At 38.4% G+C, this 26,853-nt stretch overlaps 1 protein-coding gene across 1 annotated transcript in view; it reads right to left on the bottom strand.

Moving 5' to 3' along the window:
* Nucleotides 1-2,128: 2,128 nt before the first annotated feature.
* Nucleotides 2,129-26,853, bottom strand: part of Adam32 (ADAM metallopeptidase domain 32) — a 50,225-nt gene continuing 25,500 nt past the window's right edge. The window contains exons 12-19 of the mRNA XM_027395396.1: nucleotides 19,208-19,312; nucleotides 17,221-17,419; nucleotides 14,084-14,192; nucleotides 12,811-13,000; nucleotides 10,630-10,713; nucleotides 6,044-6,140; nucleotides 4,600-4,756; nucleotides 2,129-2,855 (exon numbers count right to left, since the gene is read on the bottom strand). Of these exons, the coding sequence (XP_027251197.1) occupies nucleotides 2,816-2,855; nucleotides 4,600-4,756; nucleotides 6,044-6,140; nucleotides 10,630-10,713; nucleotides 12,811-13,000; nucleotides 14,084-14,192; nucleotides 17,221-17,419; nucleotides 19,208-19,312 (981 nt within the window). The 3' untranslated portion in view covers nucleotides 2,129-2,815. The remainder of the gene's footprint in view (nucleotides 2,856-4,599; nucleotides 4,757-6,043; nucleotides 6,141-10,629; nucleotides 10,714-12,810; nucleotides 13,001-14,083; nucleotides 14,193-17,220; nucleotides 17,420-19,207; nucleotides 19,313-26,853) is intronic.

The raw sequence follows: 26,853 nt of genomic DNA, 5'->3' as shown, positions 1-26,853 counted from the left end.
ACTGCTGACAGTATGCTGTCCAAATTGGACACAAAAGAAATGACTGCCAAACTTTGCCAAGACAAGGTATGACAGTCAGAATATCCTGCTTCACAGAAAAGTCTGTCAGATATGCTAGGCCTATAGACCAAAGATGGATGCCCCAACATTTCAGAAGAACCTTAGGTGACTGTCCAGGCAGCCAGCTGTTTCTGTCATTTCTCACATTTTTTTGGAAGTCTCTTGCTTATATTTCCTCCTTACTCGGGTAATATTATTTCCTTCTTGGGCCTCTGATGAAGTTGAAGACTATAGTTATAGTTACAGTTATAGTTATATAGTTTTCCTTGTTACCAGATTCAGAAAAGAAATTTACTAAAGAAAGGTAACACATATAGGGTTGAGAGACATAAAAAGATAGTTTTTGGTAATTCAAGTTATGATAGAAAGTGAATTAGGTACAACCTTTTGTACTTACAAAAGATAGGATAGATATGGAGTATTTTATCTGAATTTGTCTACTGTTAATGGACTAGACATTGTTGATATGCTTATTGCCTATAGATATTGTATATAGCTATTTCTTATTGCATATAGTTTTTCTTATATTAGTTATAACCTTTTTAAAATTTTAGACAAAAGTGGAAATATAGTGATATCCTGCTCATACTCTCAACCTTATACATTAACTTTTAATTTAAAACAATATTTATTATTTATTTGTGTATGTGTAATGGTGTGTATGTCGTGTGTATGCAAGTGTGTGCTGTGTGTATATGTGTGCTGTGTGTATATGTGTGTGCATTATGATGTATGTGTATGTGTGGAGTATGTATGTGGTATGTGGATGTATGATGTATGTGTAGTGTCTATGTGGTGGGGGGCAAGTCCCTTTACCTGCTGAGCCATCTCACTGGTTCACACTCTTAGTCTTGATTGCATTCTTTTTATTAATTTGAATTAAAAGTAGTGTCATTACTCAGAAAAAAATATTCAGCTATAATTAGCTCAGTAAAGTAATTTTGAAGTTTAAAAAAAAAAAAAAACGAACCCTTAAAATGTGTGAGTAGCACCGTTGCTCACCAGCATACAAGGTGTAACACACATAGCAAATCTTCAGTTCTGTAGGGAAAGGGATGTGGTAACAACAGAGACCTTTTGCTTCTTATCACTTTAAAACACAGAATATAAATTTGACTCTAGGTTGCTAAGTCCTGCCCTTCAGACTCCCAGACAGTGGTTCTCAACTTTCCTAATGCTGCAACCCTTTCACACAGTTCCTCATGCTGTGGTGACCCCCAACCATAAAATTATTTTGTTGCTACTTCATAACTGTAATTTTGCTACTGCTATCAATTGTAATGTAAATATCTGATATGCTACCCCAAAATGGGTGCCCACAGGTGGAGAACTACTTCTCTAAGTAATCTTTCTGTTGGCTGCATATGTGAATCACTACATATTGTAAACTAAATTTAAATCTACTTCAGGGTAATCTAGTGAACTGAACTAGCAGGAGAATTCCTGCCTTCAATTCCATACATACCAAAAACGACAAATCCATACCAAGAAAGACAAATACTGTGTGTTGTCTATTTGGATTCTAACTCTAAATATGTATGTCAGTATATAGCCTAGAACCGAGTTCTCAATCTGTGGATTCCAACACTTTGGGTATCGAACAACCCTTTCACAGAGGTCAACTAAGATCATCAAAAACCAGAGACATTTACATTACAATTCATAACACTAGAAAAATTACAGTTATAAAGTACCAACAAAACAATTTTATGGTGTTGGGTCAGCACAACCATAATTAACTGTATTAAAGAGTTGCAGCATTAGGAAGGTTGAGAAACATTGGCCTCTGCAGAAACCAGGAATGTAAAAAGGGACCAAATGGGGTTAGGCAAAGGAGCTCTAGAGGGGATGATGGCAGGACACAGGTTCTATGAATGCTGTGAATGGGAAAAACAGGGGTGGAGCTTTGACTTGGGGTAGGAGGAAGGTGAACAACATTAAAGATGCTTGAAAAGATGTTGGGTATTAATAAAATAACTATTAAATAACTGCTTAAAATTACATATAATATTTATGTTTGTCTTAGTGTTTCTATTGTTGTGATGAAACACTATGACCAAAAAGCAAGTTGGGGGAAAAAAGAGTTTATTAGATTTATACTTCTCATCACTGTTCATCATCAAAGGAAGTCAGGGAAGGAACTCAAACAGGGCAGGAACCTGGGGAAAGAAGAACACTTATACTGTGGCAGGAGTATAAACACAGGCAGCCACCATGAAAATCCATGTAGAAGTTCTAAAACATATAGAAATTGAACTACCATTTGACCCAACTGTACCACTCCCCCGCAGATGGAGATTCTTGCTCAGCCATGTTTATTGTTGCTCTATTCACAACACTCAGAAAAGGGAATCAGCCTAGATGTTAATCAACAGATGAACAGATGCTGAAAATGTGGCACTCATACAAAATGGATTTATTTTCATCTGTGTCTTAGTCATTGTGAAGAATCACCATGACCAAGGCAACTCTTCTAAAGGGAAGCATTTAACTGGGGGCTTGCTTACAGTTTCAGGCTTATGTATCACCCATCTCTTCTGTTAGACTTGGCAGGAGGTCAGGGGAGGGTAGAATTCCAGTAAACTAGCAAATAACTGAAGGACTTGTTAAAAGCAAAACTATTACATGTTATTACTCGGGTTTTTCATAGCACTACCTTACCAGCTGAAGTTAAGATGCCTAAAATTTTATTATGATTTATAATTAATTTATTGTTCATTTCCTACATGTTTCTTTATGTCACCTTTTAATATACTCACTTGCTGGAGGTCTGAGTGTTGTCTTCTGATTTGGTCCTAGAAAGAAATAGAAAATAGCATGTTAATTAGTAGTAAAAAAAAATAAAATCTTAACTTTGTGAATATTGTTACCAATAAATAACACACAATGGGATATGAATAAAGCTGAGAATAAGTTATTTTAATGGTAGTTGAAACAGAACACAGGACCTTTTATAGGTAGGCAAGTGCTTTTTGGCAAAGAGCTACACCCTCAGTCTCTCAAATGACATGTGAATCTTTTTACGTACCTCAGGCACAGAAAAACACAAATTTTAAGCAGTGTGATAATGAGAACACAAAATTCCTGGGTTTTCTTTTTTCACTTAATCCTACAGTTTTGGAAGTGTGTGTGGAAAAGACAGGCAGACAGACAGACAGACACACACACACACACACACAGAGAGAGAGAGAGAGAGAGAGAGAGAGAGAGAGAGAGAGAGAGAGAGAGAGAGAGAGAGAGAGAACTGGAAGTGTAGGAGTCCAGGGAACCAAGTGGTCACAGGCAAGAAAATCAGACCAGAAGGGAGATGCCTGCAAGAGCTACTGAGGCTTCATTACAACAGGTAGGAGGCAGAGACAAATCAGATTTCTGTGACTTCAAGGCCAGTCTGATCTATATAAAGAGCTCTGAGCCAGTCAGTGTGACATAGTGAGACCCTGACTCAAAATAAACTATGCCCAGAGGACTTGAACAAGTATTTTTCTAAAGAAGATACACACATTTTCAGTACCAGAAACCTACTTCTGTTAGGATGGCTAGAAAGGTCAGAAGTTGAGAGTGGAAACTATAGAGAGAAAATGAAGTTCTTGTTTTGGTTTTGATTTTTCAAGACAGTGTTTCTCTGTGTAGCTTTGTAGACCAGGCTGACTTCTGACTCACAGAGATCCACCTGCCTCTGCCTCTGCCTCTGCCTCTTGAGTGCTGGGATTAAAGGCTTGAGCCACCAGCACTCAGCTGAAAATGAAGTACTTGTGAGGATTTCCTTGGAATGGTTTCCCTGGAAATTAAAAGCACAACTACCAACCATCCCATCCAGAAATCCTACTTTGAGGCATTCTAAAAGAACTAAAGTCGAGATCTCAAAGTGACACCTACACCCCTTGTATTGTTCACAAGAGTGGAATGCCAAAGACAGGCAATCCTCCAGCTCATGCAGAGTAATACACAAACAGCAAGTTTGAGACAAACTTGAATTTGGGGCACCCTCTAACATGCAAACCGACAAAAGGGGGCTTAACAAACTTGAACTTGTGGTACCACTGAGTGCTCAAATGTAGAACATGGCCTGCTTAAAAGTCTTTGGTAAGCATGCCATAATCAAAACCAGATGACAACATTCATTAAGTATCTTATTTGGCATGGATGATACCACATATGAACAAGGGTCAGCAATTTCCAGGGCAGCATGGGGAGGTAGACAGCCACACAAAGGAGCATGAGGACCTGAAATCAGAGCCCTCAACATTCAGGCAGAAAGTCAAGCACATCTGTAACCTTGGAGTTGTCTGGGGACAGACACAGGAAGATGGCTTGACTAACACAATGGTGACTGTGTTGCCTTAACCACACTCCCAAACCAGTTGTATCTGCCAAAGTGCTCACTAACCAGGGCTTTCATGAAAGCCTCACACAATTAGATGAAATGTTGATACAGTGCCCAAAGTCCCAGGGAAATGCATCATTGCTTCTCCTGGCATCATATGTAGCAAGGTCCTAATGCTACTAAAAATGTAACTTCAGAACATAAATTCAATTTACTCGCTACTCAGGGATTCGTCTTCCTTGAAAAACCAGTGTTTCAAGCCTTTCCATGCTGTGATTACTAGTAATGTTGAGGTGAGAATAATTAAAGCAATGTACAAACTAAGAAGCCACTTCTTCTCTGTGTTCTTAGGAAGTCCTTGCATGATCAGATCTAAAAATAAAAGGTATGTTAAACATTAAAGAGTGTGATTCACTTTCAAATTGCAACAAATTCATTAAAATAATTTTTCTCACCAAGGAACACAGAAAACTAACTCTAGTAACACAATATTTGAAAATGTATCTAAAATGTTCCTCAGAACATATAAACAAAGTTTTGGAGGTTTCCAAAGTATTCTACATGCTCTGATGATTACAGTAAAGCCCCGCTGGAACCCTGTCAGTGCCTGAAAGCCAATGATCTGAATGCAGGTTGATTACAATAAGACTACCTAACTTTGATTTGTTACAGGGTTCTCAACATATCTCATTATGCTTGTCTGTCACCTCCTTTGAGGGTAAGAGATGACTGGCTTCTCATTTTAGGGCTGCATTTATATATATAAGAATATGGCGCTACCCTAAAGGGGTACCAGATAAAAATTGAGAAGCTTGACTCCAACGCTAATTCCATCACTTGTTGACAGTGCCTACCTGAGCCTGTCAGATCCTAAGAGTTCAAGAACAGAGGGTGTGAATTTGGGTGAGTGGGAAAATGGGGAGGATATAGGAGAGGCTGGGGAAGGGGAAACCATCAGAATATACTATGTGAAAATAAAAACTATTTTCAATTATGAAATAGAGAGTTCCAGCACACCTTTAATCCCACCACTTGGGATGCAAAGGCAAGTGGATCTCTGTGAGTTCAAGGCCAACCTGAACTACAGAGTGAGTTCCAGGACAACCAGGGCTACACAGAGAAACTTGTCTCAAAAAACCAGAAAGAGAGAGAGAGTTCCAGAACTACTTTCAAATCTAATAGGGGCATAAATGGCAGACACCAAAGACTGTTGTGGTAGTAGTTCCTCTGTTATTAACTCTCTGGGTGAAATTTACCATTTCTTTCGTGAAATCTACATCCTCTGTGTCATTTCTACTATAACAGAAACACGGTGACTGTACTACCTGCAGTAAACATTGCCTAAAGCTGAAGTCCCACACAATTTGTAAAGGTGGAAAAACTGATGGGAAACACCCCCCCCCAAATGACAGATACAGCAGCATAGAGAAACAGAGAGCCCATGACACCTGGCTGGCTTCACACACTTCTAACAGAAATGATGAGCAAATTTAGGTTTTGGACCAACATTTATTCCCATTATTTGAGAAAAGTCTAATTGCCTTTTGATTCCAAACACTGTTAGTCTCTTCTCAGATGGCAAAATGTGGCTTTATTTAAATGGAACTGGGTGGTTTCAGAGCTTTTTCTCAATAGCTATTTAAAGACATAAATACTTGCCTTGCTTGGTAGGCCACAGGGCAGATCGGCTCCTTGATGAACAGTCTGGAGGTTTGAAACCCTTATCACAATGACATTCACCAAGCGAGTTGCATACCTAGGATCATTTTGAGAGGTGTAAATGAGGTGTTTTTTTTATTATGAAACTATGTGCTAGGCCATAATATTTATGTTTTCATCATCTTAGGCAAGTATGACCATGTTTGCATGACTTGGACACAATCTCACCAAGTGACCACTTAGTTCCGTGGACTAAAACTCACACATCAAAGGAACACTCGTTACAAAGCTGCAGCAGGAGACATATGTGCATCCAGGAGCTATGCCATCATCAGATCTTTACTCTGACATTTGGAGCTCAGTCTTGTATGCATGCATCCCCTCTGAGTCTAGCGATGGATGTGCTAGCGGCAGCTGACCCCAAGGCTAACATGCATGCACCTTCTCCATTTCTCAGATTCAGTGACTTCCTGCTGGCTGCTTCCGATATTGGCCTTTTCAAGCAAGGACCTAAACCTACCCCAAGGCTAATTGTGAAACTTTTACTAGCAAAGAACTGCTCTTCATGTAACTCAGCTTATGTCATCTTTGCTAGATCTAAATTTCAACGTAATGACAAGAATCTTGATGAAAAGAATCAGCGTCTTCCATGATAACAAATTTTCTAAATGCAAAGGAATTGAGATTTGGGGCAGAGAACCAAATGAAAATCTTGGCAGTGAAAGGAAAAATTATTTGCAGGAAAGCACCATCACTGACTAATTCAACAGAAAAAAACTAATGCCATAGACTAAAACAAGGTCCCAGAGTTTCTCTATTCAGAGATCAGTGTGAGGGCCCTGATAGGAACAACCAGGGGCTAGAAGAAGCTGAAGGTTCAAAAAGCCTGATCAACTAACTTAGAGCAGAAAATTAGTTATCCATGAAGATGTGGTATACAAGGACATTTAGAGCCACAGGCAGACATAACCAGAAACAAAACCTCTCCATGTGACATCCCAGTGACAAGATTGGGAGTACAGAATGATGCAAAAGATCCCTAAAGCCAAAGCCAGGTGTAATGTCAAGAGCCTATAATCCTGGCACTCAGAAGGCCGAGGTGCAAGAGACATGGGTTCCAGGCCAGCTTAGGCTACAAGATAAGACTTGTCTCAAAGGTTGGCCAGCGGGTACTCTTTAATATCAAATGATGCAGGCTAGCTAATTGAACTTAATAAAAGTAAATAAGTGAGCAGATGACTATTCTCTGAGGATAGGGGTGGGGCAGGGGGACACCACTTGCCCTGATAAACACCAATTGGTAGAAAGGGAAGCATGAAAATGGTGTGATGAGAAGGTGGAACATGAGAGTAAGCTACAGTGCCAAGTGCATGGGTGTGTCCGTTCTAAGTAATGTACGTGTCCTAAATTTATATATTTATACGTGTGTGTGTGTGTGTGTGTGTGTGTGTGTGTGTGTGTGTGTGTGTCCTAAATAATATACATCCTAGAAAGGTGACCACAAGCAAAAATTAGAAGCAATATGGGTACAATTCATCAAAAAGATAGAGTGGTTGCCGACATAAATGTGCACTGAGTATCAGCTCTCCTGGTTCCATTAAAAGAAAGATTATTGCCTATAAAGAAATAGGTGGGTCAGATGTGATAATGGGAAATTTGAACACCTCACCTTTATCAATATGCAGACCAAAATAAACAGAAAAAGAGAAACTTCAGATTAACTTAGATTAACTTAGAAGACACAGAAAACATTCCATCTGACAGAGAACTAACATTCTTCTCAGTGGCTAGACAAACTTCCTCCAAAAATCACACTTTGGCAAATAAATCAAGTCTTAGCAAACACAAAAACAATATTTTTTTTTATCTTGTCAGAGCAAACTGGAATGAAACCAGGAAGGACAGCATCTGAGAGACAGCATGAGAGAGGCTTGAACATGAAGATTTAACCACACACTTTCACTTTTGACTACTTTTCTAATTCTTTATCAGCTTCATACATTATGTAGTAAGTTTGGGCATTTTCACTCCCTGCTGCCTTCTCTCTTCCCATCACCTACTCCCCTTGTGTGGAAACCCTAGTCCTACCAGCACCTCCTTCACTTTTTAAATTTTCCTCTGACAGACTGAGTTTCCTTGTGGTTGCTTCAGTGAGCATGTGTCTGGAGCATGGACGACACGACACATCAGTGGTCACCCAACAGAAGGAAATAACATGCCCTCCCCTACTGCCAGATTAACTGCCTGTAATCCCTCAGTAAGGAAAGGGGCCTCGTGAAACCCTCCCCAATGCATGATGCCATGGTAACCAAATCCAGTTCTGCTCGGGCAAGGGCAGTTGAGAGCAATGGCTGTGTGGTCTCCAGAAGAATATTCACGGCACTTCTCCCCAGTCTCTTACGCTCTTTCTACCCCTCTTCCTCAATGTTTTCTGAGCATGTGGGGAGAGGGGTGTGGGGTCTAGACGCCTTATTTAGGACTGAGCATCCCACAGTCTCTTACTCCCTGCACTCTGACCAGCTATGAATCTGTCATAACCCTTCAAAAAGAATCTTCCCTGGCCAAAGCTGACAGGGGCGTTGATCTATGGGCACAAATATTTAGGGGAACATTATGTCCACTTGGTAAAGTGACCATAGCAGCTTCGCCTTAGGGTCTTATAAACTCTCCAGGCATGGGCTCTCAACCAGGTTTTACATACAGTACCAAGTTCCCTCCTGTGGAGCAGGCCTCAATCCTCGTCAGAAAGCAGTTCATTAACTCATCATACTCAAGCCATTATTGCTCCAGTGGGCATGTCTTGACAAGCAGATCATTATTGTAGCCCATGGGATGCACAAGTAGGTGGGCTCTCTCAGCTGCTTGCCAGCACTTCACAGCGCTGTGAGAGCTAGACAGTACAGAGAAAACTTCAGCATCTACCCCATTTTGATTTCTCAGTGCCTTGCAATCAAAGTGTGCAGTGCCTTCAACCACAGTGTCCTATGTTCTTGTGCTGGTGGACAACCAGGGACATTGACCACAGCCTCTAAGGTTTTGTGGGTGCTCTGAAAACAACCCCCCACTCCCCCACCCCCGCTGAGAAAAAACTCACAGGGAGCTATCCCATACCTAATAGTTGGATTATCATTTAATAGCTCTTGGCTTCTTGGAAAAACATTATCCATCTATCCAAGAAAACAAGCAGCAGGAAATACTGGCAAGGATGCAGAGCAGAGCATGAGCCCTTCTACACTATTGCTAAGGAATTTTTGTGTTAGTCAGCTGCATCACATCTGGATGCATGACCTGAAAGAATCAAAGACAGTTTCCTACAGAGGCGACTACTACTACTATACTACAGATTGTAGTATAGTCGCAACAGCTGAATTACGAAGTTAGCCTACATGAGTACCAATGGATGAATGAATAAAGAAGAAGTACATCTACTCGGAACCTCCTTCAGTCATAAAGAAGAATGAGATTGCATCACGTGCACAAAATGGGCACTATCGTGCTATATGAAACTTGCCACTCAGCTGTAGCAAGAGATGAATGGTGAGGTTCCCCTGCCCCCTAAACCCTATGACATGATACCGCCCACACTCAGGGTGGGGCTTCCCACCTCAGTTAAAACTTTCTTCAAACTCCTTCACAAAAAAAATCACTGGGTGACTTTAGCTCTCGTCTGGCAATGAAGAGTCACCATCACCAGTTCCCTTTCCTTGGCATTGGTGCCTGTACTGGTTACTTTTTGGCTTTCTGAGGACAGCCATTCTGACTGAGGTGAGATTTCACGTTGTTGTTTAGATTTTCATTTCCTTGATAACAAATGAGAGTGAGATTTTTGTTGTTGTTGTTGTTGTTGTTTTCAGACATGTGTTGGCTACTTGTATTGTTTCTTTGGAGAAGTGTATGTTCAGAAACATTGTGAAGTCAGGAGAGGCTTCTGAGGCTGCTGGTAGTTAGGGAAAAAAGTAGGGTAGGTAAGCCAAACACAGGGTTTTGGAGCAGCCCACACTGCATGGTGTGGTGTTAGTGGATGCTGTCATATGTTCATCAAAGCCCACAGATGAAAGACACAGAATTTCTAAGATTCTAGTGCTAAACACCAGACTTTGGGTGACAATAACCTGTTGAAGTCTATCACCAGATATAACAAATGTAACACTGTGCCGTGTGACACTGACCATGCGGTGGGGTGTCAGATTTGCACTTGCCACTCAGCTTTTCTGTAAGCATAGAGATGTGTTTTCCTGTAATATAAAGATGTATTTTCAGAGAAAGACAAAGCTGATGTCTTTATGAACCCACAAACTCACAAACAAGAGACTTACCTCCTTGTTACCACAGGCTACTCAGATTCTTAATGCCTTTGGGTTTTCCAGTGCCCCACTGTAACAGGGTTTTGGTTTTGCTTTTTGTTTGTTTGTTTTTTTAAGTCAATCGGACTTAACCAAAAGTGTTTTTTAATACTAATTCTAGCAGCAGAGTTTGACTGTTCAATTCATCTCCCACGTGACAATAGGCCTTGGCACACTGGACACCAAATGAGACCAATAAATTGCTGATGCTGAGAAACATCCAAGAAACATGCAATTACTTACTCCTCTTCCATTGCACTTGTTTGTACATATGCTGAACTTATCCTTTAAAAATCTTGTTTCTGAGCATATGTTATTTAAACAAATCTAAAGAAAACAGAAAGAAGTATCCAATTCAGAGGTCTCCAGCCATCTTAATATTGTAATTAGAAATTTGATATCAAAACCACAACCATTCACTGCTGTAATTTGAGTCTAGTAATTTTGCAGCATTCCTCAAATGTTGGAGTCATACTTCTACTAGTTTAAAAAATAGTATGCACACACATATATATGTGCATATGTATATGCACATATATAAATATAAATATTGATTTTTTGTGTGTGACAGGGTTTCTTTGTGTAACAGCTCTTGCTGTCCTGGAACTCACTCTGTAGACCAAGCTATACTAGAACTCAGAGATCTGCCTCCTTCCACCTCCCAAGTGCTAGGATTAAAGGTATATGCCACCATCATCCATAAAATATCTTTTAAATTCTATTGATATTTGATTTTTGACCAGTGTGATATTTAGGAATATTACACTGAGTATTTGGAGATTATCCAGGTACACCTAGAGTGGTCTGAAGACTTGGAATATCTATCTGTGGGCTCATTGGTTGTAACAAGTACACTGCTATAATGTCAGTGGTGAAGAGCTAGAATACAGGAAGAAACAGAAAAACCATGTCTCCACTGAAATTTTGCTATGAATCTAAACCAAAAATATATGGGCTGGTATTTTAAATAACTTTCATGTGGTCTGGGAAGTCAATAGCTATAATAAAATATAACATGTTTCTGCACAAACACGCATATGGTCAGAAATTAAATGAGATTTTGAGGTAAATTCATTCCCTTTGTATTTCCTGCAGGTTTGTGTGGTGAAATATTATTTATTATTTAATAAAGTCACTGGAGATCAAAATGCAAAGCTACCCACAAGCCATTAAAGGTCAGACAGTGGAGATACACACTTTTAATCCCAGAAGCTATACTAGATACCCATCTAGCTAATCATAGAGCTAGGTGTGATGGCATACACCTTTAATCCCAGGACTCAGAAGTCAGGCAGGTGTGAGCTACAGGAAATTGATCCTGTCTTAAAAAGGAACAGTTCACACAAAGGTGATCTCAGCACTTGGGATCGTACACCTGTAATTCCAGCACTTGGGAGGTATAAAAACAAAGAAGCAAAGTCAGTCTTGGAGATTTATTTTCCAACCACACTGAGAAGAGGACAGCCCTTTCAGCCTGAGGTAGGGGAAAGAGCTAGTAGCTGGCTGCTTTGCTTTCTGATCTTCAGTTTGAAGATTAAACCCCAGTATCTGTATCTGGGTCTTTTATTAATTGTGCTACAGGTTTGAGTTGGGGCCACTGATGCAAATTAAAATTAGAACTATCAGCCAAATTATACTTAGCTCAAACTATGTGCTAGGCATTGTTCTATCCACATTATATAATCTCCTTTAGTCTCCGCAATAGCCCTATAGAGTAAATGTTGTTATTATTCTCCAAAATTACTTCTAGAAACATCTCACATTGTTCAGGTAACTGATTAAATGTCATACAATGACTCTAAGCATCCCGGTTTCGAGGGTGGCCTAATCCACTCCACTAAGCCACAAAGACTAAGTGAATGGACCGTCTATGGAGCCTCTGACAGTGGAACCAGTATTTATCCCTCATGCACAAATGGACTCTGAGAGCTCATTCCACATAGAGGGATACTCTCTCAGCCTAGATACATGGGGGAAGGCCTAGACCCTCCCCCAAATAATATGACAGACTTTGATGATTCCCCATGGAAGGCCTTGCCCTCCCTGGGAAGCAGATGGGGAGGGTGAGATGTGGGGGCTGGGGGAGAGGGTCATGGGAGGGAGAGGGAACTGGGATTAATATGTAAAATAAGATTGTTTTTAAATAAAAGAAAAAATGAAAGATTATTTTCTACACTATGAAGTACTCAAGCACAATCTAGACCCAGAGGTTCTCTTCTCCATATTCTATCCCTTAAGTCCTAAAGGAATTAAACATTTCTATTTCTCTATTACTAGCTAAACCTCAGTTAAATGCATTTGTTTCTCCCTCCAAATATTTAGGGTTACATGGTAAAAATCAAAGCTGGATATTTTAATCAGAAAATGATGACCAAAATAATAAACGAAACTAGATTTTTAAGAAACTGATTAAAAGTGACTTACCCTATCTTGGTCACATACAGAGCCACTAATGACCTTGAGTGGGTCATCTTTGACGTTCGATCCATAGTCTACACTGATACATACTTGGTCCCGTACAAAAGCATAAATCACAGAGGCGGTGCTGATGTTAGGTGGGTTATAGGGAATTCGGCTGGGATAAGTACAAATTAATCTCCCACATATGAGATTCCTGAAAACATAAAAATGATTAGTGTGTACTAGGTGGTTATTAGAAATGCTTTATCATTTCTTTGATTAAAAACCATGACTCTTCATTTATGCTAACATAGACAAGATATGATTTGTTTATATAAATATTTAAGGTACAAAATTTAAACCCACTGATGCAAAGCATTCATTATTATTCACAGTCTTTTCTTTATTCTGTGGATTATATAATTACTGTCACATAATTGATTAGAAGCAGAGAATAATAAATAAATTTGATAAATATACCCTCATGCCCTTACTGATATCAAACATGATAAAAAAATCCTACCATAATGCCATAAATAAAATAAGTCCTATAGAAATTTAAGACAAGGTGTTATTCTAGTTTATCAATTCCAGAAAGCTCTGTTGACATTACAGAGCCAACACTTACAAGTCAGTTTTAACCAGGAAGCATAAGCAATCCAAGGAAACCTCAAGGGCCATGGTATGTTTAAGAACCTACAAATGGCATGAGCATGTGTGTGTGTGTGTGTGCATGCATGCATGTGGGGTGGTGTGGGTGTGTGTATGTGTCTGTGTGCATGTGTGTGTCTGTGTGTCTGTATGTGTATATGTGTGTGTGTGTGTGTGTGTGTGTGTCTGTGTCTGTGTGCCTGTGTGTGTGCTGCCAACTATTATTTAACCCAGTGTCTAGTACATAACAGGATCTTAATATTTTTACTATACTCAAACAAAATATGAAAAGGTTCTCTCTGAGGATACATGAGAAATTGAGCTTAATTTCATATACATGTAGTCAATCAAAGGGATCATTTTTAAAGAAAGAGAAACAGTAACTTTGGAGGGAAAGGCTCTGTGGGCATTGTGAGTATAAGTTTTAGATTGGATTTAGGGGCCAAATGATCACCTACAAATAAATACTCTGTGTGTTATCTTGTAGCAGAACAATGTCTAGGCCTAGACCTTTGTTCGAGTTTCCAACTCACTGCTGTACAAATGGGGTACTTGAAATAACTGGACTTAATGGTATATACTAAAGAGAAAAGCTAAATAAAAAAGAATATAAAACATAAAAGTATTGTCATTTTGTGTGGCACACCTCCATCCGCAGAATATATATTTGTTTTGTTTGTCTTTACCACAGTTGCCAAACCTATCAGTTTGACTCTGAATTTCTTCATAGCAGGAAAATGGAGCATTCCGTGAACCTATCAAAATTAGAGATATATTTAGATTAATATATATGCATATATATGTACATATATATACATATATATATAATGTTCCTCCATGTCCTCATACACCATATTTCCTTTACCTCTGTATCTATTATTACCTAACTCAAAAGGTTTCTTAGTAAGTTATAAGGACAGAGAAAGAAGGAAGAGAAAGGTGTTCATGACTATAGTTAATGCTGCTTTGCTACACTGTATTCACTTCCAAAATATAGAATATAAGAGAAGGAAGAGATACAAATGTGTGTATAGAGGAGAGGACTTTGTCAAAGAAAGCAACAAAAGGCACCATTGTTTAGTGGGAGGTAAGTCTTCCCAAATGTCTTATTGCTGAGGGCTTTGTCTTGGGGACTGTATGAAATCATGGAAGAGTAACTGCATCGTAAGTATCTGCTCTAATCAGGGGAATTAATCCACTGATAGATTTGCAACTTAGGGGTGTTGATAGGAGATGCTAGAAAATAGGAGATGGGTTAGGTTCTGAAACATAGGAGGTAAACTGGTTGGTTTTAATGTCAACATGACAATAAAGAAAATAGGATGGGGGGACTGGAGAGATGGTTCAGAGGTTAAGAGCACTGGCTGCTCATTCAGAGGTCCTGAGTTCAATTCCCAGCAACCACATGGTAGCTCACAACCATCTGTAATGAGATTTGATACCCTCTTCTGGCATGTAGGCATACATGCAGAGAGGACACTGATACCTTTAAAAATACATAAATAAATAAAAGGAAAATGGAATGGGAATAGTGTCTAGGTGAAGGACTATCTGGATCAGGCTGGCCTGTGGACATGTCTTCATGAGGTTTGATGTGGGAAGACACAGTTCACCATGGGTGGCATTAGTCCCTATGTTTGGGTCCTGAACTGTATAAGTACAGGGCTAAGCACAAGCAAGCATGCATCATTCATTCTCTCTGCCCTTGACAGTAGATGTGCTGTAACAAGCTGTCTCAGTCAACTCATACTCTCCTGAAATAATGAACTAGAGCCTGGAACCATAAACTCTCAAACTCTTTCTCCCCCAAGTTGTTTTAGTCTGGGTATTTCATCACAGCCACTGGAAATGAAACTAGTAAGGAGAGTATGTCTTAGATACCCTTTTCCATTAGTATTAAAGACTCACTTTTAATCAAACTTAGTTCCCCACAGTGAGACTGAGATGTTAAAAGGAAATAATTTTGCAAATGTGAAGTCATCAGATAAACTTTGCCTTAAACCTGGGGTTTTTACCAAGTCTCCTAAGTAATAGAAGTCGCCTATTCAGGAACAAGATACTGTATTTCAATTCCCGGTACTATATCATCAAGTCCTATGAAATACAATCAAATATAATAGATGCATTTTAATAGATTGCTTTTGATAGAGGGGGCTAGGGTAATAAAATATTGTATATTTTATTTATAAGTAAATAAAATATTGCACCTAACCTATTAGAAGATAAAGTGGGAAATACCCTTGAATTAATATGGAGAAACAAAAGACTGAGAATAGTCAAAACAACCCTGTATAATAGAGGAACTTCTGGAGGCATCACTATCCCTGACTTCAAGTTCTATTACAGAGCTATAGTCCTGAAAACATCTTGGTAATGGCACAAAAATAGACAGGTAGACCAATGGAGTAGAGTTGAAAACCCTGATATTAACCCACACACCTAGGAACACCTGATTTTTGAGAAAAAATCCAAATTTATACGCTGGAACAAAGAGAACATCTTCAACAAATGGTGCTGGCATAACTGGATGCAAACATGTAGAAGACTCAGATAGACCCAAACCTTTCACCCTGCACAAAACTTAAGTCAAAATGGATCAAAGACCTCAACATGAACCCAGCCACGCTGAACCTATTAGAAGATAAAGTGGGAAATACCCTTGAATTAATTGGTTCAGGAGACTGCTTCCTGAACATAACACCAGTAGCACAAACACTGAGATCAACAATTGATAAATGGGACCTCCTGAAACTGAGAAGCTTCTGTAAGGCAAAGGACACAGTCAACAAGACAAAACAGCAGCCCACAGACTGGGAAAAGATATTCACCAACCCCACATCTCCCAGAGAGCTGATCGCCAAAATATACAACGAACTCAAGAAGCTATTCTCCAAAACACCAAACAATCCAATTAAAAAGTGGGGTACAGAACTAAATGGACAATTCTCAATAGAGGAATCTAAAATGGCTTAAAGACACAGAAGAAAGTATTCAACATCCTTAGCCATCAGGGAAATGCAAATCAAAACAACTCTGAGATACCATCTTACTCCTGTCAGAATGGCTAAAGTCAAAAACACCAATGACAGTTTATGCTGGAGAGGATGTAGAGAAAGGGGAACACTTCTCCACTGCTGGTGGGAGTGCCAACTCTTGTACAGCCACTTTGAAAATCAGTATGGTGACTCATCAAGAAAATGGGAATCAGTCTACCACAAGATCCAGCAATTCTGCAGGGCGGTGGTGACCCACGCCTTTAATCCCAGCACTTGGGAGGCAGAGACAGGCAGATCTATGTGAGTTCAAGACCAGCCTGGTCTACAAGAGCTAGTTCCAGGACAGCCTCTAAAGCCACAGAGAAACCCTGTCTCGAAAAACCAAAAATAAATAAATAAATAAATAAATAAATAAATAAATAAATAAATAAAAAAGATCCAGCAATTCCACTCTTAGGCATATACCCAAAAGAAGCACATTTATACAACAAGGACATCTGTTCAACCATGTTCATAGCAGCATTATTTGTAATAGCCAGAAACTGGAAGCAGACTAGAAGCCCCTCAATGGTAGAATGGATAGAGAAAATGTGGTACATTTACACAATGGAGTACTATTGCAAATATATAATCATATATACAGATATCAAATTATCAAGGTGACATTTACACTTCAGTAAAAAATACTTTTAAAACCATATAACTATGAAATACATAGAATGATTCCTGTTTTCTGGCAGTATGAAAAGAAATAGAGTTACTGATTTAAATGTAACAAAAAATTTACCTTGTCCATATATTGCTTCACAGCGCTTATTCATGTCAGGACAGTCTCCATTATAACAGATAAACCCACCATCTCTGCAGGTGCGCCCATCATGTATTTTCACATCAGGTGGACAAAATCCTGAGCTCCCATTGCAGACTTCAGGGACATCACAGATTGGATGTTTTGAGGGTCTACATTTATGGTTTGCTGGTAAAAACTAACAGGAAAAAAAATGATATATAACAATACTGTGTTCACAAGTATTTTGAAAGAGTATTGATGATGTGTTCCTTTGATTCCTTCATGTATTTTAATCTCTTAGTATATGTTACTGTGCTATTCACTTAAAAATAAATTGAATTTTTTGCATGAAAACAAGAGATAAAGCATAGATATATAAAGAATGATATAACAAAAATGTGATTTAGAGTCAGGGGATGACTCAGTGGGAAAAGTGCTTACTGTAAAGCCTGAGAGTTCATATTCCCAGAACTCACATAAAAGATGGGCATGCCTGTGTGCACCAGTAACCCTAGTGCAGGGGAAGGGGTCAGACAAGAAAATTCCAAGGTTCATGCACCAATCAGTCTAGCTGAAATAGCAAGTTTCACATGGAGAAACAGACACAGACCAAAGAAATAAGGTAGAGAGGCAATAGAGGAAAACAAGACCAGTGTCAACATCTGTTTCTCATATAGGCCATGTCACCTGCATAGGCCAGTGTACACACACACACTCACACACACACACACACACACACACACACACACATGTGTATGTGCCCTTGTGAATGAGTGTGTGTGTGTGTGTGTGTGTGTGTGTGTGTGTGTGTGTGTGTGTGTGTGTGTGTGTTTTCACTCCAGGGAACAAGGACCACTGTTAGTTTTGGAAACTAGTCTGGTAGAGTGAAAATATTTTAGTCAAAACATAGAAATGCTTATAACACTGTTTGAAATTGTTGGATATTTATCAATTCTGCTACAAATTAAAATAAATAACTGAGAGGAATGAAGGGGGCAGGTGGATGATGATTCAAGAAGCACTGAAACCATGGGAATTTTTTTTTTCCGAGACAGGGTTTCTCTGTGTAGCTTTGGAACCTATCCTGACACTTGCTCTGGAGACCAGGCTGGCCTCGAACTCACAGAGATCCTCGTGCCTCTGCCTCCCAAGTGCTGGGATTAAAGGTGTGTGCCACCAACACCCGGCAGAAACCATAGGAATTTTTGAGAAAGGAATCCAAGTATAACCTTTCTGTTATGTTATACTGTTTCATACAGAGAATTCTGAAAGCTTAAATAAAAATCTTAAAGGAACATCTATCTCATACTTCTTAGTCATTATCATTTGTCACAAAAAAAGACCACAGAAGATAAAATATAGCCATGCTATGAGCTTCTAGAAAAAAAAAACTGTAACTGTGTCCATTGAGAACAATGAAAAAGATAGCATGAATGGCAGAGCAATCGCAGTAATCTCACATGGGAAACTTACTACAAAACACATGGCAAGACCTGAAAAGGGGAAATCGATCAGCAATCAACATGGGATCGCTTGGTAATAAAAATGCCTGTGAGTAAGAAGTCCGCACTTCAATTTTCAAAAAACAGATAATTCTATTTAGGAAATGTTAGCTGGACCTAGTGGTACAATCTTGTAATCCCAGGTTCTTGGGAAACTGAGAAAGGAGGACTGTAAATTCAAGGACAACCAGGGTCACAAAATGAGATCAAGCAGCATGAGACAAACAGAGAAACTCTGCCACACACAAAAAGGCGTTGGGGGGGGGGGGGGAGACAGCTCCAAGTTAATAAAAATAGTGATGTTAGTGGAGACTGCAACATTGAAGAAAGTGTCACAAAATAAGAAGAAATTGAGTCCTTGATTTACTATCTTTTTCCCTTAAAAAGTAATTTGTTTTCACATAAAACTGTAGTCACAAGTCCATACATCTTCTGTATAATTCAGTACATGCTTACATAGTGTTACTAAACTTAAATCTTACCGAACAAGAATGGCAGCAGGATTGTGAGGGAGACAGGCTGTCACAATCCTTTTTGTCTTTCAGAACACAAGTCGTAGGTTCACAACAGCTATCAGGCCCACATTGCTGCAAAGGAAAATACATGACAGTGACTGATATGTTGCATAGTAATAGAGCTATGTAACCTAGGAAGATATTAACAATAGGGGCATGTACAGATGTTATCATCTATAAACACAATGCTTAATGGGATCTTAATAGAATAACTGATATTCTACTTTCCCTTCCAATCTAACTAGAAGCCATAGAAAAATACAGGAAATAACCTTTTCCAGCATTTGGATATAACATGAAAAAAGAACCACAAATCACTACAGAAGAAAATCAAAGAAGTGGCTCAAGAGCTTTGGAGGTACTTTCCTGAGAAGTCTGTGATGTCTTAAAAAGACAAGATAGCCCTTCCCCAACCTTCTGCAACTCTATAAAGCTAGTTCCAGACCCATGGGATATGAACCCTCTTTGTATGTGATCCACCTTTGCCAGGCTTCTTTCCTTTCCCATCCCCCCCTCCATCTCCTCTGTTTCCCCCTTGCATGTGGCCATCTTCACAACCATAGGCCTAGGTCCAGTTAGGTGACCTTTTAACCTGCTTTATTCAAAAGCCACCTTTCAAGAGTGAGATACCTCCCCTTCCTTCTCCCATCCTTCCCTCTCCCTGTGGTCATCTCAGCACTCACAAGCCTACTTCCAGACCTGTGGTTTCAGAGCAGATTTTGCCTGGTTCATAGCAGATTTTGCCTTATCCACCAGCTTTACATGAGGCTCCTATGCTGGACCAATCTAAGGAAAGCATTCCTATCACATGAGAAAAACAACCGAAGAAAGAAGTCCAGGTCAGACCACAAAAATAACACCAACGGCCTAAACAACTCCCAAAATACCCAGTAGTCCTTAGAAGTGGTATCTATAAGAAGAAATACCTGGATGAACCACAGTACTCAGAAAGAACAATCATAGACTTTATAAAATAACTTAAGGAATGGAAAGTAGGCATGAACAATCACTTCACTGAACTCCAAGAGGATAACAAGAAACCCTTGAGTGATGCCCAAGAAAATACAAATACAGAGCTGAATGAAATAATTGAATTCGAACACTGAATTCAATAAAGAGATGGAAACATTGTAGAGAACACAGGCTGAAATGAAGAGCAATTGAAAAACAATATCTCAATTAGAAAACTCAGGGAATGAATGAATGAATTGAGCAGAAGACAGAGTTTCATAAATCAAAGTAGAGGATCTAGACAAAATAATGAGCATGAAAAGATTAAACACACACAGAAAAGGAACAGCCAGTACTTTCAGACCCTATAAAAAGACCAAACCTTCAAATTACAAGCTTGGGTGAGGGAGAAGAATGGTCAGTGGCAAGGATGAGATCATTAATCAGATCATACAAGAAAAATTCACACACTAAGGAAAGTCATACCCATAGAAGCACACAGAACCCCAACTAGACAAGACCAGGAAAAAAAAAAAAACCCCACAGCATAGCATAATTAAAACACTAAATATCTAGAACAAAGAAAAACTAAAAGTGCAAGAAAAAAGGTGTAAGTCAGATTCAAAGGGGGAAAACCTATCAGAATATTTCTCAATGAAAACTGAAAGCCAGAAGAGTCTGGAGTAATGCATTCCAAGTTCCAAAAGAACATGACTGACAATCTAGACTACTATACCCAGAGAAAACATCTGTAGTAGTTAAAAGAGGAAAAAAGACTTTAAGGGTACAAAACAGCCTTAAAATGCATAACAAAGAACAGAATACTGAACACCATACATGAAAAGAAGAATAGGATGGGGCTGGAGAGATGGCTCAGAGGTTAAGAGCACTGACTGCTCCTCCAGAGGTCCTGAGTTTAATTCCCAGCAACCACATGGTGGTTCACACCATATATAATGAGATCTGGTGCCCTCTTCTGGTGTGTATGCATACACGAAGGCAGAACACTGTATACACAATAAATAAAGCTTTTAAAAAAAAAGAAAGGAAGGAAGGAGGAGAGGCCCAAGAGAATACCCAAGAGACTCTAGAAAGAAAACAAAGCTATAATTTAATAATTTAATGAAATACAAAGCACAACTAAGAACAAAAATCTGAAAAATCAAAAATGACTGCAATCTATAAACACATTTCAATAATCACCATAAATATTAACAGCTTCAAATTGCTAATCAAAAAACATAGACTAGGTGAATGGATTAAGATACAAACCCATCTATCTCTTGTCTACAAGACAGTCAGCTTTAGAAATAGGTGCCAGAGGGATGGGGAAAAAATACTCTATGTAATGGAACCAAGGAGTAAGCTGTTATAGCTATTTTAATATCTGACAGAATAGACTTCAAACCAAAATTAACCATAAGAGATAGGGAAGGACACTACATGCTTATTAAAGGAAAGATCTACCCAAGAGGATATTATTTCTAATCATTTATACACCAAACAGCAGGGCATCTAATTTCATAAAAAGAAATCCTACTGACAGCTAAGATCACATACTGACCCTTAAATATTGAAAGTAGGAATCTTCAGTATTCCTCTCTTATAAGATAAAGGTCATTGAGACAATAAAGAGAGAAATGCTAGAAATCAATGATGCCATGAGCCAATGGACCTAGCAGACATCTATAGAAAAATCCATGTATAAACACTAAAGAATATACTTGCTTCTCCGCAGCCCATGGACCATTTTCCAAAAATGACTGCGTATTAGGTCAAAAAGAAAGTAAGAAAAGATAAATATAAATTAAAATAACACCCTATATCCTATATGACAGTCATGAATTAAAGTTAGATATCAAAAACAAAAAATAGCAGAAAATATACAAACTCATGGAAACTGAACAACTCACTACTGGATGAAATTACGTCAAGACAGTTATCAAGAAGAAAATTAAAATAAAATGAAAACACAAAATTCTACAATCTTGGGATATAATGAAGGCAGTTCTAAGAGGCAAGTTTATAGTGATAACTGCCTACACCAAAAATAAAGAATAAGGAAACCAAATGTTGGTTCTTTGTAAAAATCAACAACATTGACAAACCTTTATCCAAATTAACAAAAACATGGAGAAAGATTATCCAAATTAATAAAAAACCAAAGATAAAAATGGAAACATTATAACAGACACCAAGGAAATTCAAAGCATCATAAGGACATATTTTAAATATATATATTCCATCAAATTGGAAAACTTGAAAAAATGGATGCATTCTTTGATATATACAACCTAGCAAGGTTAAGTCAAGATGAAATAAGCAATGTAAGCAAATACCAAACCCCTAGTAAAATAGCATCATTAATTAAAAATCTTCCAACCAAAAAAGCACTGGACCAGATGGATTCAGCACAGATTTCTCTATCAGACCTTCAAAGAGGAGCTAACACCAACATTCCTCAAAGTATTCTGCAAAATAGAAACTGAAGAAATATCTCCTAATTCTTTTTCTTGAGCTACTATTACCCTCATACCTAAACCACACAGAGGCTCAACAGAAAAGAAACTCATATACCAATACCATATATTAACATAGATGCAAAATTTCCCAATAAAATACTTGTAAGCAGAATTCAAGAACACATCAAAAAAATATATTTGCCTTGATCAAGTTGGCTTCATCCCAGAGATGCAGGAATTGTTCAACATACATAAATCAATAAAATTAATGCACTACAAAGACAGACTGAAAGACAAAAACCACATGATCATCTCATTAGATGCAGAAAGACCTTGGACAAAATCAACATCCCTTCATGGTAAAATGACCTGAAGAGAACAGGGATAAAACTGGGAAGAAAAAAAAAAAAAAGACATCTTCAAACACATGATCAAACTGGATGGCTGCATGTGTAAGAATTCAAACAGAGCCATATTTATCCTACACACAAAACCCAACTCCAAATAGACCAAAGACCTCAACATAATGCCAGGTACGCTGAATTTGACAGAAGAGAAAGCAGGGAATAGTCTTGAACTCATTGGCAAGGAAAAAAACTTTTTGGTGTTAAGAACAATTAATAAATTGGACCTCATGGAACTGAAAAACTTCTGTATGGCAAAGGACACCATCATTTGGACAAAGTGGCAGGTGACAGAATGGAAAAGAATTTTAACAACTGCACATCCAATATAGGGCTGGTATCTAAAACATATAAAGAACTCCAAAAAAACACTAGACATTAAGAAAACACATAACCCAATTTAAGAATAGGGTACAGTTCTAAACAGAGCTCTCAAAAGATGAAACACAAAGGGCTAAGGAGAACTTAAAAGAAATGTTCAACACCCTTGATCATCAGGAAAATGCAAATCAAAGCTACTTTGAGATTTCATCTTATACCAGTCATAACAGCCAAAGTCAAAACAGAAGACAACTCATGCTGGCAAGGATCCATTGCTGGTGGGAGTGCAAATTTGTACATACACTATGGAAATCAGTGTGGCAGTTCCTCAGGAAGCTGGGAACATACTTACTTGAAGTTCCAGCTATATCACTCTTGGGCATATAACCAAAAGACTCTACATCATATTACAGTGGCATTTGCTCAGGGATGTTTATGGCTGCTCTATTCCTAATAGCTAGAAAATATAAACAGCCTATATGTCCATGAACAGATGGGTCTATCAGGAGAATGTGGTATGTTTATGCAGTGGAGTGTTACTATCAACCGAATTCATGAAATTTGCAGGTAAGCAGATGGAGCTAGGAAAGAAAAAAAAAAAAAAAGAAACAACAACAAAAAAAACCCTGAGTGAGATAACCCAGACTCAGAATGACAAATGTGTCTTCTCTCATATGCAGGTGTTATCTTGTAAGTCTTCAGTAAGAATGCTAGTATCTAAATAACCACAGAGGTTAGTTATAGAGTAAGGAACAACGCAGGGAGGGAATGATCTCCTAAGGAAAGGGAAATAGAATATATAGTTAGAGAGAAATGGGAAGACTGGAACAGGAGGATTATGGTGATTTGAAAGAAAATGGTTCCCATAGGCCCATAGGGAATAGCACCATTAGGAAGTGTGGCCTTGTTGGAGTAGGTGTGGCTTGTTGGAGGAAGTGTGTCACTAGTGGGCGGACTTTGAGTTCTCTGAAGCTCAAGTCAGTTCACGTTCTGCTACCTATGGATCATGATATAGAACTCTCAGCTCCTTCTCCAGCACTATGTACGCCTGCATGTTGCTATGTTTCCCACCATGGTAATAACGGAACTAAACCTCTAAACTGTAAGCCAGCCTCAGTTAAATGTTTCCCTTTATAAGAGTTGTGGTGGCTGAGGTGTCTCTTCACAACAATAGCAACAGTAACTAAGACAAGGGTTAAATGGAAGAGGGGATGCAAGAGTGAAGAAGCAAGTGAGGTTATATGAGGAAGGACAGCTAACAATAAGGGCCATTTGAGGGGTTGTATGGAAACCTACTACAATAGGAGTTTCTTCAAATACATGTATATATGAAATAAATCTAAATGGAATCACTAAACAATGTCGGATACAAAGCCCTAACTAGACATGTCTTGCCACCAAGTGAAACCTCCAGTCCCAGGAATGGGTTACATCTTATCCAAGTTGTTGGTCAAGGGGCCCCCAAACAACTCCAGTTGTTGACAAGGCTATGGATTGCTCTCCACAAGCTTGATGGTAAGGCCCTATTGCTTAAGACAACACCTAAATGTCTCAGTGAACACAAAGAAGTTGAGCTGGTGCCAGTGTAGACCCTTCACCCCCACTGACTGGTGTTCATGATGCTAGAAGGTACTCTGAATACTACCAGAGGAGACCAGTAAACAATAACCCTGCTACCAACCCTTGGATCTACAATAGTGACCTGCCTGCATGACACACTGGTGTAATCATGGCACACGTGTTGTGAGAGGAAACAACCACTGATTGTATTTAAGACCCAGTGAATGAGATGGACCCCATACCTGACACTCAAAGGTATTTTTGTTTTGTTTTGTTTTGTTTTGACATTCCTATATTTATTTGAAAAGTTACAATGTTTCATTTACAAGAAGATATTATCAAGACAAGAAATAGAAAATACAAGCCAAAGATTGAAAACATATCAGAAATATGGAAAACTTAAAAAAATATTCTTGCAATTTTAATATAAGGCAAGACAGACTTAAAGTTAAACCCTTATACAACACAGTGAAGATAGCAGAGACTGCTCAAATGGACACTATCTCACAGAGCTGTAACAGCCGCAGATATATAGGCACTTACCAGTGTGACTTCAATTCTGATTTAATAGGTCAGGTGTAGGCACTGAGCAACCTTATTCTTTAAGAGTTAACCAAGTGACTTATTTTCATGTAGTTGAAAATCATCAAAGGTATTTTTGGAAAGGTTTTTTGTCTCATATTGCTTTCTCTGGGCTTTTTTTTTTTTAACTTTACTGTTTTTTTGCTTGTGTATTATGGTTTGCAAATTGGAGTTTTAATTGTGTGTGTGTGTGTGTGTGTGTGTGTGTGTGTGTGTGTGTGTGTGTGTTTCTCATGCTTTTTTAGCATCTTTTTGTTTGTTCATTTTCTTTTAACTTTGTTTGTCTATTTATTTGCCTGTTTTCTAAAGAGAGAGAGAAAGAAGGTGTGGATTTGGAAGGGTGGGGAAGATCCAGATGAGGGAAACTGTGATCAGAATATATTGCATGAAAATAACTTTTTTTCAATCAAAAAATGAGATTAAAAGACTACACACAAAAATCCATCGTTTTCTTATATACGAATGACAAACATACTGAGAAAGAAATCAGAAAAACTGTGTCCTTCAAATTAGCCTCAAAAAAAAATCTTTGGAAAAAATCCACCAAGCAAATGAAAGACTTATATAATAAAAACTTTAAGACACTGAAGAAAGAAACTGAAAAAGACACCTGAAGATGGAAAGACAACTCTTGCTTATGTATCACCAGGATTAATGTTGCTTAAATGACCACCCTACCAAAAGCAATCTATAGATTTAATGCAATCTCCAACAATTCTTCTCAGAAATTGACAAAGATCTTAAATTTACACACACACACACACACACACACACACACACACACCCCACAAGAAAGAAATAACAGGAAACCTAAACAATCCTGAATAATAAAGAACTGCTGGAGATACCTCCATCCCAGATTTCAATTCATATTATACACATACAGTGATTACAAACAACATGTTACTGGTATAAAAATGGACATGTTGATTAGTGGAATCTACTGAAGATCCAGACATATGTCCAAACACCTTGACACCCAAGTTTTGACAAAGAAGTAGAAATATATATATATATATATATATATATGAGAAAAGACATCTTCAGCAAATAGTGCTGGTCAAACTAGAGAGCTGATTGAGAATAATTATACATATCATTCATAGATTTATATATATTGTCTACACAAAACTCAACTCCAAATGGGTCAATGATCTCAACATAAGACCAGATACCCTGAATCTGATAAAAGAGAAAATGAGGAATAGGTTTGAAATCATTTACAATAATCTCAGAAAGAGATCATGGCCACGCTCCTGTTTACAATAGCCTCAACGATAATAAAAGATCTTGTGATAAAACTAACCAAGCATATGAAAGATCTCTACAATGA

The sequence above is a fragment of the Cricetulus griseus genome (genome assembly GCF_003668045.3).
Source record: "Cricetulus griseus strain 17A/GY chromosome 1 unlocalized genomic scaffold, alternate assembly CriGri-PICRH-1.0 chr1_1, whole genome shotgun sequence".
Lineage (NCBI taxonomy): Eukaryota > Metazoa > Chordata > Mammalia > Rodentia > Cricetidae > Cricetulus > Cricetulus griseus.
The sequence above is the reverse complement of the archived record's forward strand: the minus strand, read 5'-3'. Positions and strand labels throughout refer to the sequence as shown.